Raw genomic sequence first — 18,095 nt, 5'->3', positions numbered from 1 at the left:
TCCAGACAACGCGCCAGCCAATCAAAACAGCACATTCATGCGCACCTGCTTGCTGGGTCACATGCGCAGGCGCAAAGCATTATTTCGTCATCAGCGCTATTTGTAGGTGCGCGCACCAAGTGCCAAGTTACATGCGCGCTGGATTCTTGTCTGTAAAGAAGGCCCACTACTGTGTTAGCCACTACACTTCGCCTGTAAATTCATGTTTCATGCACCCGTCAAATGTCTGTGTGTCTTTGTCTTTGTATGTTTGTTTATTTTTTTTTTACTGTATAATAATCACGTTTACACTTGAATTTGCAATTTGCAATACCTTTCAAATGCCATTTTGCCTAAAATGTACATTGTCTGCATGGCTTCTTTTTGATCTTGCCTATCATTTACTCTCAGTACTGATTATGATATAGCAATGTTCTGATACCAAATAATATTGCTCTTGTTAAGATCTCCAATAAGCGTTTGTTTTGATATTCTTTACAGTCACATCAAAGTTTTCAATTTTTGCCTCCTCCCTAAGATTCATACCTTACTTTTGAAAACACTTTTAATATTTGTTTTTCATATTCTTTCGATCATGCATATAGGCTGCATCTATTGCGATGAACTTTAGAAAACAGCCATCACTTTTTCTATACATCAAATGTACATGCAATATTGTGAGTGCTTATCCAGCGAGACGGTTTATAGATTAGAAAAAACCATGTGATAAATGATTTTTCCCCGAATGGATAATAGCTCCATTTATTCTTTTGTAATGTTTTAAACAATCTGGGAACACTGTCATCTACTTCTTCCACCAATGCCTTCGATTATATTTTTTTTGAATTCCTTGTGTGTTGGTTTTTTATATACTTTTTCTCCGTGAAAGACTCCGTCCTTCATTTATTTTTTTCTGTTCTACGCTCGATTCCAACGACTAGATCACAAGCTTTTCTATGATTTCTAAAATATGGGAGTAAAAACAAAGTGCAATTATTGTGAAAGTCACCAGCGCTGGTTTTTTTTTTTAATGACATGTGTGGCTGTTTATATTCCTTTGGAAGATTGTTAGTAAGTTTTACAATGCATAAAAAAATGATAAGCGCCGGCTTTCTCTTCGCTCTATTCTGATATTAAATGATTTGCTTATCTACTGAAATCTCTCAGCTGCACTGTAATATTTCCCCCCTCTCTTTGTCAGTCAAGCCACCATACCTGCCTGTAGTTATCTGTCGCTCTGCAATTTTTTTTCTCTATTTCAAGCAGAGAATCCTTAATTGTAAATCACGCCAAGATCAAACACAGCACAGAATTCATTCACTTCTATTGTAGCACGAATTTATTTCAAATCATAATGTTCCCATATCAGTGACATCTGGAGGTTGAGTATCGAGATCTCGAGTTCAAGATTTATGTGTTGTGCGTTGTGTCAGTCCAAGTGGGCTTTATTTTCCTCTGTCTTGGGTTTGCCAGAAAGCACTGGCTTGAATGTCTTGCAAATCTAGTGTCTTTTATCTGTGCAGACTGCTGAAAAGACGACTCCACAGTGAGATGTGTTTGCCCCCCATATTTCTGACTTTAATTCCTCGCAGGAATCTTCCAAAACTCCAGCAAGAAGCTTTTCTTTCTCTGCTTGAAGAGCGGGCTATTATAAGAGAAGGGAATAGAAAGAAAAGAGAGGGGAAATTGAGCATTGATACAGAGGCGGTTGACTTTTGTTTCAAGTGTCTGGCATGCTCAATAGCAGCAAGAGATGATATCAGATATTTATAGTGAACCGGTGTTAGTAAATCCTATATCGTTCGATTCAAGCTATTCGCGCGCCCTCGAAAACGAGCCCCGAATACTAGTACCCGAATAGTAGGCCTATGCTTCTATGTGAACGCAGCTATTAAGGCTCCATTTATTCTTTTGCAATGTTTTAAACAATCTACATCTACTTATTCCACCAGTGCCTTCGATATCTTTTAGAAATCCTTGTGCGTTGGTTTTTTATATACTTTTCTCCTTGAAAGACTCCTCCTTTATTTTTTTTTCTGTTTTTAATACTTAACGCTCGATTCCAAGAGATTACAAGCTTTTAATTCTATAATTTGCAAAATGTGGGAGAAAAAAACAAAACGCAATTATTGTGAAAGTCACCAGCGCCATTTTTTCATGATATGTTTGACTGTTTATAATCCTTTGGAAGATGGTTAGTAATTTCACAATGATTCAAAATGATAAACGCCTTTTTCTCAGATCTATTCTGATATTAAATGATTTGCTTCTCCATTTCAATCTCTCAGCTACATTGTAATATTTCCTCTCTCTCTCTTTGTCAGTCAAGCCGCCATACTTGCCTATGTTATCTATCGCACTGCATTTTTTTAATATTTCGAGCAGAGTATCCCTAATTGTAAAATCACGCCAAATTCAAACATAAAACAGAATTCATTCACTTCTATTGTAGAACGAATTTATTTCAAATCACAATGTTCCTATATCAGTGACATACGGTCTGGAGGTTGAGTATCGGGATCTCGAGTTCAAGATTTATGTGTTGTGCGTTGTGTCAGTCCAAGTGGACTTTATATTTTCCTAGGTCTTGGCTTTACCAGAAGGCAATGGCTTGAATGTCTTGCAAATCTAGTGTCTTTTATCTGTGCAGACTGCTGAAAAGACGACTCCACAGTGAGATGTGTTTGCCCCCCCCCCATATTTCTGACTTTAAAGGACAAGTTCACCTTCATAAACATAAGGATTGAGAAAATGCAACAATATTAGTAAAACACATCAGTGAAAGTTTGAGGAAAATTGGACAATCGATGCAAAAGTTATGAATTTTTTAAATTTTTGTGTTGGAACCGCTGGATGAGGAGACTACTACAGCTTGTGAGTCATACGCGTACAACAGTATAAAGAAAATATAAAAGAAAATTCAACATATTTTCACTTTTTTCGCATAATAAAAGAGCAATTGACTTGCCTCTTTCTAAAGGCAGGGGGAATAATATTACCCATAACATTTATCGGTAACGAGTCAGGGGAATGTGTATTTTTTTCAAAAGATGGAATTTTGTGAAATTCTCTTTATATTTTCCTTATATTGTTGTACGCATGTGACATCTAAGTTATTCATACATTGCAGTAGTCTTCTCATCCAGCGGGTACTGCAAAAAAAAACTTCAAAAATTCTTAACTTTTGAACGGATTGTCTGATTTTCCTCAAACTTTCAATGATGTGTTCTACTAATATTGCTACACTCTCTCAATCCTTATGTTTATGAAGGTGAACTTGTCCTTCAATTCCTCGCAGGAATCTTCCAAAACTCCAGCAAGAAGCTTTTCTTTCTCTGCTTGAAGAGCGGACTATTATAAGAGAAGGGAATAGAAAGAAAAGAGAGGAGAAATTGAGCATTGATACAAAGGCGGTTGACTCTTGTTTCAAGTGCCTGGCATGCTCAATAACACTGCAAGAGATGATATCAGATTGATCAATATTAATTATCCAGTTTGCATTATTTTGTTTCGTTCGGGCAAGTCAGCTTTTTGAAGGCATTCTTTTATCAAAACCACTGGCTAAGAATATTTTGTTTTGCATTTGATCAGGAACGGCTGACACTCTTCCCTCATTATACACGTTAGAGACCTTTACCTTATCGAGACCCGATCACTGAAATTGATCAACGAAATCTGGAAAACTTACAAACGGATTCGAAAATCATGAAGACATGCAGAGAGATCGATGAAAGTATACCGCATGGCCTGTAAAGTATAAAAATAAGCCATACCTGACGTCTTAAGTTTTCCTCATGACCCACTGATCATCAGAGTCGGCATGATTGGTCGCTGATGTAGCAGGTACTGAAGATGTTCTTATCATTGACTGGGTGTTGATTTGTCAGGCCCATCGCAGTGTTTGATTCATTATTTTTCCACTTTTTGTATCGTATTAGTTCTATGTGTTTTTATCCGTGCACGAACATGTTGAACAACAGCCATTGGCTGAATCTTTGTTACATAAATGAAATGCAAGGTCGGATTTGGATGGCTAATTGGTGGTTCACTTGAACTCAGCTTTTCACAGCTTCTCCCAAAATCACAATCACAATCACAATCAGAACAAAGTTGAAGAGATTACATAACTTCGATTCAGTAATAGATGTGACAACAGCTTCGGCGAAGTGCCAGCATAGACTCTTCCTCAGTCCCTCACATCAGATAGTAACATAAATGAGCTGAAAATATCATGAGAACTCCTGGTTATTACGCCTAACAGACTGTTACGTATCCTGAAATTAGCCGACAGAATGCTAGCTACGCATACGTCCACGCACGCATAACGCACAGACTAAAAGCTCGATCTCAGTGTTCCGGTAAGGTGCTAATTGTGTAACTTTGTGACGAAGAAATCGAAATGGCGACAGCGTTGAGGAGTTCGCTTGCCCTTCTTCAAAGGCAAAATTTAGCGACATCTTGTCAAGTAAGTACTGTATTCGTGGAACTGTATCATAACCTGTGTTTGAGCTGATGCGATTGGTTTCAGCTTCGTGGTAAATTTTCACTTAGACTGTGTCATGTCTGTAACAGTTACTAGTTATATAAGTGCGACCAGCTACAGCCAGCCAGCCCCAGCACGAAGCTCCCACAAGAAGGAGCGCCCGGGGTTACAACTAATTAATGGTGCCTACCTGGCCTTTTGGCCAGCATCACTGCACTGTGTGTCTGTAAAGAAGGACTGATCATCGATCAGTGCCTTCTTACCATGATAAAATTTATCTACAATAGCGTCTAGAAGCTAACGTTAGAGGTAATTAAGTGGATATCAGTTCGGGAAACCCACTCACAAGGGGGGTCCCTCCTTATAAGTAACCCGTCCCCCTTATAAGTAACCCCGTCCCCCTTATAAGTAACCCCCGGGGCACCCCTTATAAGGAGTCTCCACGCTTTTTTGCAATGCAACGCGAAAATGAAAGGACTGCGGCAATTCGCTTGATTATGTCCATAAAGCTTCACAAGTTTCCTAGTTACTCACGAAATTTGAGCAAAATCGGTTTGAGGCATCATATCTAAAATCATGGATTTAAATGCGATGTCAAACGACCCATGCGAATGCTGAAATGCGAGCGATTACTGGCGTGAGTGTCGCCAGGCGCGGCGGCGCGGCAATGCTTGAGTGCAGACGTGGCGACTGAGTGGCAGACTCAGTCGCCACGTCTGCACTCAAGCATTGCCGCGCCGCCGCGCCTGGCGACACTCACGCCAGTAATCGCTCGCATTTCAGCATTCGCATGGGTCGTTTGACATCGCATTTAAATCCATGATTTTAGATATGATGCCTCAAACCGATTTTGCTCAAATTTCGTGAGTAACTAGGAAACTTGTGAAGCTTTATGGACATAATCAAGCGAATTGCCGCAGTCCTTTCATTTTCGCGTTGCATTGCAAAAAAGCGTGGAGACTCCTTATAAGGGGTGCCCCGGGGGTTACTTATAAGGGGGACGGGGTTACTTATAAGGGGGATGGGTTACTTATAAGGAGGGGCCCCCCTTGTGAGTGGGTTTCCCGAACTGATATCTGCTGATTAATGGCACATGCACTGGAAAAAAAAAATTCTTGTCAACATTCAGTATCAGATCGGTCAAGCTGTTTCTCAAAAGTCTTCATCGTCTTCTTGAAATCTGCTTCCATTTTACTCCTCGAGTCATACCCTTGGCTATTCCTGGCTTAAACAGAAAGAACTGTGTGTCCAGTGACATCCAGAGGAGTCTTATTTTTTTGATGTTATGACTCTGCTCTGCTCTGGAGGGGATCTACCTGGGTCTGTGAAGCCATCAGACGCAGTCTCCGCAGAACATGATACATCCCCGGTGACGACCAGATAAATTTACAGACTGATCTTTCGTTCAAGTCCTGGCTAGTCTTGCAGATGAAAGTGGGCATGTGATGTGTGTAGCAGAGGAAGTGAGGTGCTGAGTTGACCGAAAGATTGGTCTGTATTTGGTCGTCGGGGATGTATGTTCCGCAGAGACTGCATTTGGCTTCACGGATGGTTTGGCGTATAATTGTCAACTAGGTAAAAATGTCAGAGGTAAAAATGTCAGAAATAAAAATTTTATTGTTAGGTAAAATTGTTAGAAGTGAAAATGTCGGAGGTAAGGCAAGGGTACTAAAAATGTCAGAGGTACAAATGTCAGACTACAGAGATGAAAATGTCAGAGATTAAAATGTCAGAAGTAGAAATGTCAGAGGTGAAAATGTCAGAAGCAATTTTGTACCTCTGACATTTTTACCTCCGATATTTTTGCCTCCAACATTTTTACTTCTGACATTTTTACCACTGACATTTTTACCTCTGTCATTTTTACCTGGTACCTCACACGGATCCCCTCCTATGATCCTATACACACACAGACCGGAGGTTATCCTACTGGCTCTGTAGTGATGCTCTGCCAGTGGTCACGCACAGACCAAATGTTACAATAAACCCAATTTCATAGAGCATTTGTACATTCAAACAAGTTTGACATGACATGACACATTATGCAGCAATATTTGGGGTAACTTTCTCACATTGTGCAATCGAATTAGCTACAGGTTAGATCGCCGAAATTTACATCCATATCACAACATTGCTGTTCGCTAGCAGTAAGTCCCCATTTTGAATCCATTAGCCAATCACATGCGAGGTACTTGTTTTAATAAGACTCGTAGAAATCTACCTCGCATGTGATTGGATAACGGATTCATAGGTTGAAGAGCTGTTACGTATATTGGATATTGCTGTAATGAAAGTAATCTCAAAGGCCACAAGTTTAATAAAAGTGTGGAGCTTTTCTCCAAATGAGGGAAGTAGACCAATAGCAGTCCAGTGGCATTGCCTGATTCAATGTGAAATGATGTGTCCCTACACTCTTCTTTCATTTCAGGTAGTGCGACTTGCACAGACTGCAGCCGCCCCTCAAGATCAACAGGCTCAAAAGCTAAAGAAATTCTCTATCTACAGATGGGTGAGTGATTTTTGTACATAACAAGCAGTCATACTATGTGTATAATAGAAGAAGGCTTGAACTTCATCCTTAGCAAAATTATGTGGTAGGGGATGTGTGCATACTCACATTTGCAGAGCATTGTTGTAATCAGTGATTCAGAAAGGTTGTGCTTCTAACAACCATATCCATCTACCTACATGTGTATAGTTTACCTGATAAGAAGAGTTTGAATAGTTTTATTCAAAGAAAAAAAAATGAAAATGAAAACTGTTTGGGCAGCATGCTTACATGCCCACCATGACCACAACATTAGTCTTTGTAGTGCAAAATGCACAGTGATCAGGTATTTTGGTACCCTTCAACTGGCAGGTCAAGTTTTGTAACATACACTTTGTACATCTTGTGTATAATCAGAAAGAGATCAATATGCAGCTTATAATCCTTCTAGAGTATGCCATTAATATTCATATAAATCCCTTTATGAACACAAGTCTCCATTTCTCCGAAATTTTGTAAATCTCCTACGAAATAAAAACTTAGAACACAGATGTTTGTAGAATTCTTTATCATATATACAGTGCACTCCCATTATAGCAAACATGGTTATAACGAAATTCTGGTTACAACGGAGTAGAAATTCAGACAGCAACATTATCCACTTCCCTTTTTTTTTCTTTTTGTTTATTTGTTTTTTGGTTTATTGTTTATTGGTTCGGTTATGACAAAATTTTGATAAAACGAAAGAAAACTGCCTGTCCTGAGGACTTCGTTATAACGGGAGTCCACTGTAGACAAATTAGATTTATATCACTAGTGTACACACATGCACAAATAATCTGTCAGAGATTTTATCATGCTGAAAGTTCTGTGCTTTATGTTTCTGTCTGTGCAGGACCCAGATAAGGATGGAGACAAGCCACACATGCAAACATATGAGGTTGACCTCAACACGTAAGTACTGTACATGTTATTATCTGTACCTGTATCTCTATATTTATGAAGAATGAAGCATGCATTGTACAAGTATTTTCTGATTCCCAGATATGAAAAATCAGGAAGAAAATACAATCACGTCAGTCAAGAGTTGCAGATGAAAAAAAAAGAAAAGAAGGGAAGCTAACAACTGTCTCTGTAGGCAATTGCAGTGGAAATTTCTTTTAGAAGATAGGAAAGATGTTTAGATCTGTGTATGTGAATATCATTAGCCATGATATTTAGTGTGCAGAAGACTATGTGATAAGAGATCTTTTTAAGTTAGTGGAATTTGGAGTGCCATAACAAACGTCTTACTTCTTGTCTGCATATATGGCCTTGTGTACCTGTTGGGTGAACCTTGAACATTGTTTTGCATTTAAAGAAGCATTTATGCAGCAACTGTGATTTATGTTTAACTTGACAAGATGTGAGGACTTCTCCTGAGGAGCGGTTTTATGTAGAGCCATAAATTAGAGTAAATCCTCTAATCTTGTTGAATATCTTTGTAAATTTTCATATTGTATTGCTTTGTTTGTATAAATTTCATTTATGTCAACAGTGCAACACTGCGCTCATTTATCATAAAGAGGGGACTTGTTTTATAACCTGGCAGAGTCGACGTTAAAAGCTGCCCACGTTTGTGGGCACAAATTTTTCCTTATCTCCTAGTTGTAATTTTAACAGGTCAAAGTGCAACTTCATCTAATTGCTGACGTGATGTTATAAAATACTTCTTAAAAATCAAATTATAAACTTAAGGCTATGAGTGGGTCTTTGAAAATATAGCTTTCAAAACTTTGTACAACGAGACCAAAAAGACATGTGAAATTCTTACAATTCTGGGCAGACAGGACGAGACCTTCATGTTATCTACCTTATACAGTATGTACATTGTATTTAAATGCATCTGCAGTGCTAGTCAAATATCAAGTAAGACTGCAACCAAGCCCAGAATTTATGAGGAGCCAAACTCCACATGTCTTCATTGATGCATCTACAGCAGAATGAAATATATATGGTGCTGTGTCCCCTATGTATTATGTGCACATTTCTTGTATGGGATTTGGGAAGGGGCTTAATTAGTGTACCCCGGTATACATATAGATTAAAGAGTTATTTGTTCTGTTACATTTTCTTTCCTCGATTCATGCTTTAGTTGCGGGCCCATGGTCCTTGATGCTCTCATCAAGATCAAGAATGAGATTGACCCCACCCTGACCTTTAGAAGGTCATGTCGCGAGGGCATCTGTGGTTCCTGTGCAATGAACATCAACGGCACCAACACCCTTGCATGTATCAGGTGTGTAGCTTGCTCATTACAATTGTTGTAGACAGGACAGTGACAGATGGGATTATTTTAATTATTCTTTTCATATTCTACTGTGTATATCTCACAGGACAGGAGCTCTATTACAAATATGTAACTACTGCCACACAGACACCAAAGTGGCACCAAAATTAAATAATTGTCTTTCTTGTGTGTTTGCATTAAGTATTTTACTAATTGATAATCAAGATAAGTGCTCTTTCTAGCTGCTAGTTCAATGATTCCATATCAGTAATTGATTCATGATTGAGTCAGTGTTAGGTAGAGTTATAGAAGACACGGAAGGTATTAGTTTTGAATAGAGACAGAAGGTATATAAATGTCAGCAGAATTCTCAGTTGAATGGAAAATTGAAAGTCCATGGTTGCATGTTGCAACTGCATGCATCGACATGTTGTTGATCCTGCATATTTTCCTTCTTAATTTCCCCAAATTTTCCTTTCTTTGATGAAAATTGCCAGAGAATCAATTCTTTTTCCTTTGTGGGCATCAATGCTATGATATGTCCAAAAGAAATAAAATTGTTCCTGAAAAATTATCCAAGAATTCTGGAAATTCTTTAAGTTTCAGACAGGTCACAGAAATTTACAAAGCACTGTTTTTTTGCAAAATATGCCTCTCTATTCCTTTACCTCTGCGTGTTTCCTGTTCACAGCCGAATTGACCGTGGTTCCAGTAAGGCCAGCAAAATCTACCCACTTCCACACATGTATGTCATCAAGGATCTTGTACCGGTGAGTAAGAATCAAGCAACCCAACTTTAATGACTAGATGCTTTCTGATCTATAGTGCCTTGTCATCACTGTCATGCTTTCCATCAACTTAGTTTAATACACTGTTATGAATTTGCTACCAGAGCCATAGGGACACCACTATGCCATCCTAGTTTCAAGTAAACCACAGATTTAATCTAATACTGATATTATATATTATATATTATATTCGGCTGTTAACGTTCAATTCTGTGTCCATTTGCCTCCATCCCCCAGGACATGAACAATTTCTATGCCCAATATAAGTCCATTGAGCCCTACCTGCAGAGGAAGGAGGACATTAAGTATGGTGAGCAGCAGTTCCTGCAGTCTGTGGAGGACAGAGCAAAGCTGGTAAGTCATCATCTTGCTTTCTTTCTCATCTTCCCTCTTTTACCAAGTCACCTTTTGGTATTTTGTATCCCCTGTGCTGCTATACATCTCACAATGAATCATCGCCCTACATTATTCCTTTGTGGTACGAAAAAAAGAAGAAGAGTAGAGTGTATGTTACATTATAAAAGGAGTTTAAACTTCCATGAATTTAATAATTTTTTGGTGATGAAGCAGGCTCTGTCTGTCCAACCTAACCTCATTCTCTCTACAAGGACCTCACAGGGATGTCCTCTTGAAACCAGTGGGTATCATAATCTTCATGTGAATGTGCAAAATCAGTTACTCTCATTTTGTAATTGGTATTTGTGGTGTTCTTACACCTTCCCTGTACACATCAAGTTCACGTTGAAAATATTCCTTAACTTGCAGTTACTTTTTCTACGCAATCTCACATTCAAAAAGAAAGGTTCAATGATTTTGTTTTGATCACAAGCTGACTGAGCTTGCCCTGCATTTCTTCAATACTATTCTGAATAGAAAGGGTGCTAAAGAGGAAAAGACAAGATTTCATCCAATAAAGCTCTGCTAGATATTGTGTGCTGCATTGTGTGTCGAAGGTGATAGGTTGTTTGTTATTGTAAAACATGATATATTCGCGGCATGAAATTTTCGCGAATTGGAGCCCACGGCCTCTTTTTGTGGCATGAAATTTTCGCAGATTGCCTCTGGCATTCAATGCATATAGTGTAGACAAGAACTTTCGCATGCATTTTAATTTCGCGAATATTGGTGCTCGCGAAATTCGCGAAATTAAAATGCACGAGAACATTCCTTTTTTTACAGTACCATGTACCATATTGGGGAAATTTTCGTCAAGAGTAATGTGCTCGTACACATTGAAATTCACAGCTGGTTTTATAAAGAGATGCTACGATTTGATATGGTGTGTGTCATCTTAGACTGTTGAATGTGCCTTGTGGTCACTTGAATGTGAAAATTCAGTTGAAGTAAAAAGTGATGTAATTTGATTTTGTATTGAATCTGTCTATGCAGGATGGTCTATATGAGTGCATTCTGTGTGCCTGCTGTAGTACCTCATGTCCCAGCTACTGGTGGAACGGAGACAAGTACCTTGGGCCAGCAGTTCTCATGCAGGTAGGGAGCCAGTCTGTGAATGATTGAGATGGCCAGGGGCATGCATCCTTGACCTTTGACCCCTGACCCTGAAATTGTGATTCAATTACCTGTTGTTTGTTACCTTTTAGTGTTAATGAGATAGACCTGTGATTGAATTGATATATTGGATGCGACTAGTTTGTCATTTTGTGTCTATTCCTGTGCGTAGGTAGTTTGTATTTCTAAGAGAAAGATATATATGATTGAAGAGGTTTACTGAAAAAGGACATGACTAATCAGAGCCATGTATGGTAAAACAGTCATGAGTCAAAGATACTCTTAAAATGTGCTTTAAGATCTCTGCAATCTGATTGGTCAATTATCGTTCATAGATTTTTACTGATCAACACTGAGCTATTCGTCTGGTAAAATCCAAATGCATGGCCATGCGTCCGTTAAAATCCAAACGCATGGCTCAAGCCACCTATAGTAATGTAGCTGTACCGGACACATAATGGGGAAAAAGGTTGAATTTCATGAATTTACGGGCTTATTTTATAAAACGAATGATGCACAGGCGTATTTCATGGATCAGTGAGAAATGGATGCTCTTGTTTTACTTTGGAAACGGTCTAAAACCCACTTTTCTGCACTCCTGGGTTTAAAAACTTAAAAAGTTACACTCACGCATCCAGTTCTCACTGATCCACTCTGTCCTGTGCATCATTTGTATAATATCTCCTAGAACTAGCCTTTCCTCCTGACCGATGCAAACCTGATATCATGTCTCCAGGCTTACCGATGGATGATTGACAGTAGAGATGAACTACAGGTGGAGAGGTTGGCCAAGCTTCAGGATAAGTTCTCTGTCTACCGCTGCCACACCATTATGAACTGTACCAAGACATGTCCTAAGGTAAGTGTGGAAAGTGGAGAAATCTACTCCATTTGATTTTCATGTGAGAAGTACACTGTCCCTCAACCGAGTTATGTTCAGGGTGATACTCTTACCTCTGCCTTGTGAATGATGTAAGTCTAGTGCTTTCATGATGCTAGAATAAACTAGTTTTTGTGGAATTTGCCTTGTATTTTTGTATCATATGTCCACTTTAGTAATGTTACAAATTGTTGTAACCTTCATATCCAGTAATGGTGGCACATGTGTTTGATCACAATTTTACAAATTCATAGTTTATGAATGGACTGTCTGACTTTCCTCAGACTTCACTCATGTGTTCTGCTAATATTTATTAATTCATGAACTCCAAATATATGTCTTTGTTCAACTTCTCTATAAAGTGGTCAGTGTGATTTTGTAAATATGCATTTTACAAGTACAGTGGATTCCCGTTACAACGAAGTGCTTGGAACCGGCAATTTTCTTTCGTTGCATTGAAATATTATTATAACTGAACAAATAAACAATAAAGAACGTGGAGCTGATAACGTTGAAGCCTAAATTTTTACTTCGCTGTAATCGGAATTTTGTTAGAACGGTGTTCGCTATAACGGGGGTGCATTGTAAAAGTCTGTGGGGCCCATATTTGATTTATAAAAAACGAGAAGCATACTAATGGAATCACAGTGAAATCCTTATAACAACTTGCTAACTGTAAGTGAGATGAACAATATTGGCCTAGTATCATTACTTTGAAAGGTGTAGTGAGTGTGGATTTGTTTTGCTTTCCAGGTTATAGTCACAAGTTTGTTGTGTTGTTGTTTACCTTTGGCGATATGTTTTATCTCTTTGACTTAATAATGTCACTCACCGGTACTTTGAATTCTTGTTGCTTCCAGGGCCTCAATCCCGGACGAGCCATTGGTGAAATTAAAAAGCTTCTATCTGGCTTCAGCTCGGCAGACCTCAAGGCGGCAGCAGCATCATAAAATGCGACAACAAAAACTTGTCCTGCAGGATTCTGTATGGCTGGGACTGAGTCGTAGGTGGAATATTTTTCTTGTATAGACTCCATGACTATCTATGCCAGACAGGCATTGGATGTCTCTAACAACCCCTATACCATGTTTGGGCCAAAACCAAACAGATTAATTGTCCACATCATTGTGTACATTGTGTGAAATGTATTTAACCCAGGATTTCACTGTAAAAGTGTTATGATTGTGGCTGTCTTGCTAGGAAGGCCAATAATGCAAATCCTGAAATCTGGTGAAGTTTTAACCATTGCCCTATGTTTTTTATTACTTTATTTTTAATTGTCTTGGAAAGATATGTTTGTAAATATTTGTTTATGAAGGATGTGTTGAGGATTCATCTGATGTAGCATTCTACAGTACATACCGATTGTAAAGGTCACCTAGCCGTATGCTTCAAAAGACGTAGCATCAGATAAATCAGACAATATCTGTAGAAAGACCAAGGAGTTAGTGTTACCATCTTTATCAGCTCCTGTTTTGATCATCTTTGAATTATACTCTGTGAGCCAAGCCAAAATTGACAGATGAGAATGTAACTCAAGAAGAGCTCTACTGATTTCAAAAAAAAAAACATTGACTGTCATATTTGTAACTTGGAGTGATGTATTTAGTGAGATGTCTCTGCTATAGGGAAATAGACTATTATTGTAGATTTCCAGACCTTTACGAAATAGACTTGGAAGATTTGACTGGGAATTCACTGAATTAAATACTATGTATTTTCATTTGAGATGCACACTAAAGATGCAGTGCTGAAGTGTTAGATGTTGCTATGGGGTAGTGACAGTGATGGTTACAGATATGCGCAGTATGTGAGAATGAGATGATTCTGGGAAGAGTCTGTATGGGTGCTTTCGTGTGGCACGGTTCTTCTAGCCCCTCTGCCAGAACAGTTCCCTTGCTGTGAAATCATCCTTAGTGTGGGTCAGAACTAATGGTCTTTTGATAGCTTTGTGTTACAGATCAGGTAGAGATTGAAGAGTATACTGCTGTCTTTTAGCGAGGAGTCGGATTCAAGCCTGGTCATCACAGCTTTTACACCGAGGAAAAAGCTACCAAAATTAAACCACTGTTTGTTTGACGAGAGACCCAACAGTTGTACGTAGCTTCAGATATTTGTGATCGCAATATGTGTGAGATGATAACCCTTTTCTCTAGAATACTTATGGCACATTATTTGCATGTCTTTATGTATTAGAGGTAAATAATTGGACATTTCACCCACATTGATTTTTTTAACACAAAAAGTGCAGTGTGTGTGCTTTTGGCATCGTATGATTTGACAAAAGAGAATGCATAGAGAACAACTTACTGAAGATGATGTAAACAAGAGAACTGTTGGAAGACAGACACATATATTTTAAAGAAATAAAATATTTTAGCAAATTTTATCATTATCTTTGACAAGTTTTACTTTATTTTCACACATTTACTGTGAAAGTTAATGGACTTTCTAAACTGAACGTTATGTTTCCGTGTAAACTCTGCCTGAATATGGCAGGTTGTGTCCAATAGCAAGCATCAAATTTAAGCCTTATCTGCCTGTAGATGTGGCAGATAGAAGGGAAAACGTACCTCAAAATTCATCTTTGTTTTGTCTGATCCTCTGGCATCTTTTGTCAAAGACAAACACCATTTTAGTATGGTTCGTTTATGTAGTTTTTCATTACATACCAAGTTGAATTTGTGTAAACATTTTTGAGCATCGTGTACACAGTTTGGTTAAGCTTGCCTTCAAGCATCCATCAAGAGATGAATGGATGATATGCATTTTAGAGATACTGCTGTGAAAGTATGGTATTTTGCCTTCCCGTGTAATGCTTGTATCCTATGTGTTATAATTTCCTCCTGAGATTTGTAAAACTGAGGTGAGATTTTTTTTCTCTACTGCATTATCAATTATTCTCTGTGCATTATAAGGTAATCAATGTGCATGGCCAGCTCGTTGTGTGTTTGAGTAACTGCACAGTACGTATTCATACAATTTGATAGAATTAAGAAATTATACTACTGGTAGTGGACTATTAATTCAGACCTACCTCAAAGTTTATATTTAAAGACTAAAGGAGGTCAGTAGCTTATCAGGAAACTTGTATAAAAAATTGGTTCTTCTGTCATATCATTGTGTATGTTTTCGCTTCTTTTTTTTTTAAATCACCAACCTCTTTTATCTTAGAGTCAATTGCACAAACTGATTGTCGTGCTAGACCAAGTAACATGTGAGAGATGGAGTGATAATAGACCTATGAAATAAATATTACTCTTTAAAAACAATCAACAAGCAGTTGTGTATTATCTTTAGGATAGATAAAAGAAGACAAGGTGGCTGAGAATTCAATGAGCACCCAATGCAAAGTCTGTGATGATGTTGAAGTGTTTGTGGTGATTGTGCTTGTAACTACTGTTCACAGGACAATTTATTCTTAATTATACAGTCGACCTTACATAAGTCAAATAATTGCCTAATTCAAAGGTCTTTTCATGCCTCTTTTCTTTATTTTCTATTGATTTAAATCCCTCATAAGTAGAATTTTCTCTAAGTCTAAGCTATTCCTTCAGTCCAAATTCGACTATAAAGGCAAGGTTGACTGTACGTGTGGATTGAGTGAATGCAGCAATATCAGTAGAACACACCAGTGAAAGTTTGAGGAAAATGGGATGATCCATTCAAAAGTAATGAATTTGTATGTAAAGTTTCTGTGCAGTAACTGCTGGATGAGAAGATTAATGCAGGTTTTGATATCACAAATGTGAAACGAAATGAGGAAAATGTTGAATGAATCCCGCAAAATTTCATTTTTAAACAACAAGAAAAAAGGCACACATTCCTCAACTGTTAAGGGGTATTACACTTTCCCCCACCTTGTGAAAGTCAAGTGCTCATTTACTATGCAAGACAGTGAACATATGTTGAATTCTCTTAAAGGGATAGTACAGTATTGGTGGAGATGAGAATTGGGCGTCTAACTTTTTGCAAGATACCAAGAAAACACTTATGATATAGTACAGAGCATACCATTTTAAGAGGAATTCAAAGTTTATTTGATGAAAATCGGGTTTGGAATGAATGAAACATCCAAAAACAAAGTAAACAAAGCGAGCGTAATAAAGTGTGGGTCCCACACTTTATTAGAATCGCTCTTTTTTGGATATCTCAGCCATTTCAAAACCAATTTTCATCAAATAAAAGTTGAATTCCTCATAGAATTACATGCCCTTTCATATTTCATAAGAGGTGATATTTTCTTTATATCATTCTACAAGTTACATTACAACCTGCAGTAGTCTTCTCATCCAGCATTTGCGGCACAGAAACTTCTAATATTCATAACTTTTGAACAGATTCTCAGATTTTCTTGAAACTCTCAATGTGTTCTACTGATATTGCAGCATTCTCTCAATTACTAGTATTACATTTATTATGGTGATCTTGTCTTTCAAAGTAGAAAAAGGTGAGTAATGCTGTTGGATGGATGGCAAGCCACAAGCAAGCACTACAAGCATTATCTTTGCACTAAATCCCCTGCACTCTGCCAACAGTGCAATGATAATAAACCATATTCATAAAAGCACATATTACCCCCCCCCCCCCCCCAAAAAAAAAAATTTTCTCAGTCTGCATATTCAAGGAAGAAAATATAGGAATACATTACAGGAAAAAAGACATGACAGAAGGGGAAACAAGGCAAGATGAAAAGTGACCCCAAAAAAAAAAAAAAAAAATGACAGCATAGAAATGGTTGAAAGATGACAGCATTTACAAGGATTGAAATATGCAAGGATTACCGGGTACTGTAAAGTTTTAAATGACTTTTTTGAAAAGTCTGTGTGATGGTGTAGAGTAGGCAAGTCCAACAATGTCCTTGCCATATAATATCATTGATCCAACAAGAGCAGCCTATGCATAATATCAATGTATACATCCTTGATATATATATTGCTTTACATGTCATTGACATAAACATTTTGATGGTCAAGTGTGTGACACTTCATAAAGAAGCATGCACACAAAGTTTAAAGTTGTTGCCAAGTTGTTGCTAGGAAGTTATATATTAAAGGGATGGCATATATAGTATTAGCTGAGATGGGGGCTTCAGGTTTCCAACTTTTTTTGTAAGATAATGAGACCTCTCATGATATATGAAAGAGCATTCAATTCTAAGAGGAATTCAAGGTTTATTCAATGAAAAATGTTTAAACGGCCAATACATCCAAAAAGGTCAGATCCACCTTTTATTAGCACCACTTCGTTTTACATTGTTTTTAGATATCTCAGCAATTTCAAAAATGATTTTCATTACATAAACTTTAAATTCCTCTTATGCTCTGTAATACATGTACACCCAGAGTTCATGAGTGGTTTCTATTATCTCACACAAAAAAAAGAGAGACAAAAAGTTAAAATCTGAATCCCCCATCTCAACCAAACCTATAAAATTCCTTTTAACAAATATCAATATATCACAGTATCTGGGGGCTCCTGGCCCATGAAGGACCATGCTCCCATCGCTTTTCCAAACCAGAAGCATCGTCTCCATTAACTAAATGTGATAGGATTCACTGCTGATTACATTATATCACCACATCAACTGCTGATCAATACAGTTGTAGCCATATTTTTACCACACAAACTCTCACAGGAAATGAAAGAATACAGAACGCCATGATTTCTTACAAAGAGCTTTGATAAACTTTTATTTT

At 37.8% G+C, this 18,095-nt stretch overlaps 1 protein-coding gene across 1 annotated transcript; it reads left to right on the top strand.

Moving 5' to 3' along the window:
• The first annotated feature begins 4,324 nt into the window (after positions 1-4,324).
• On the top strand, positions 4,325-15,645 carry LOC139735904 (succinate dehydrogenase [ubiquinone] iron-sulfur subunit, mitochondrial-like). The gene is made up of 9 exons (XM_071646660.1): positions 4,325-4,444; positions 6,891-6,971; positions 7,846-7,904; positions 9,085-9,228; positions 9,911-9,989; positions 10,245-10,361; positions 11,397-11,498; positions 12,253-12,375; positions 13,257-15,645. Exons 1-9 carry the CDS (start codon positions 4,379-4,381, stop codon positions 13,344-13,346), a joined length of 861 nt encoding a protein of 286 aa, XP_071502761.1. The 5' UTR covers positions 4,325-4,378; the 3' UTR covers positions 13,347-15,645.
• The last annotated feature ends 2,450 nt before the right edge of the window (positions 15,646-18,095 follow it).

This window comes from Diadema antillarum, unplaced genomic scaffold, assembly GCF_040938485.1.
Source record: "Diadema antillarum isolate AM-2024a unplaced genomic scaffold, OU_Dant_1.0 seq00000604_RagTag, whole genome shotgun sequence".
NCBI lineage: Eukaryota > Metazoa > Echinodermata > Echinoidea > Diadematoida > Diadematidae > Diadema > Diadema antillarum.
The sequence above is the reverse complement of the archived record's forward strand: the minus strand, read 5'-3'. Positions and strand labels throughout refer to the sequence as shown.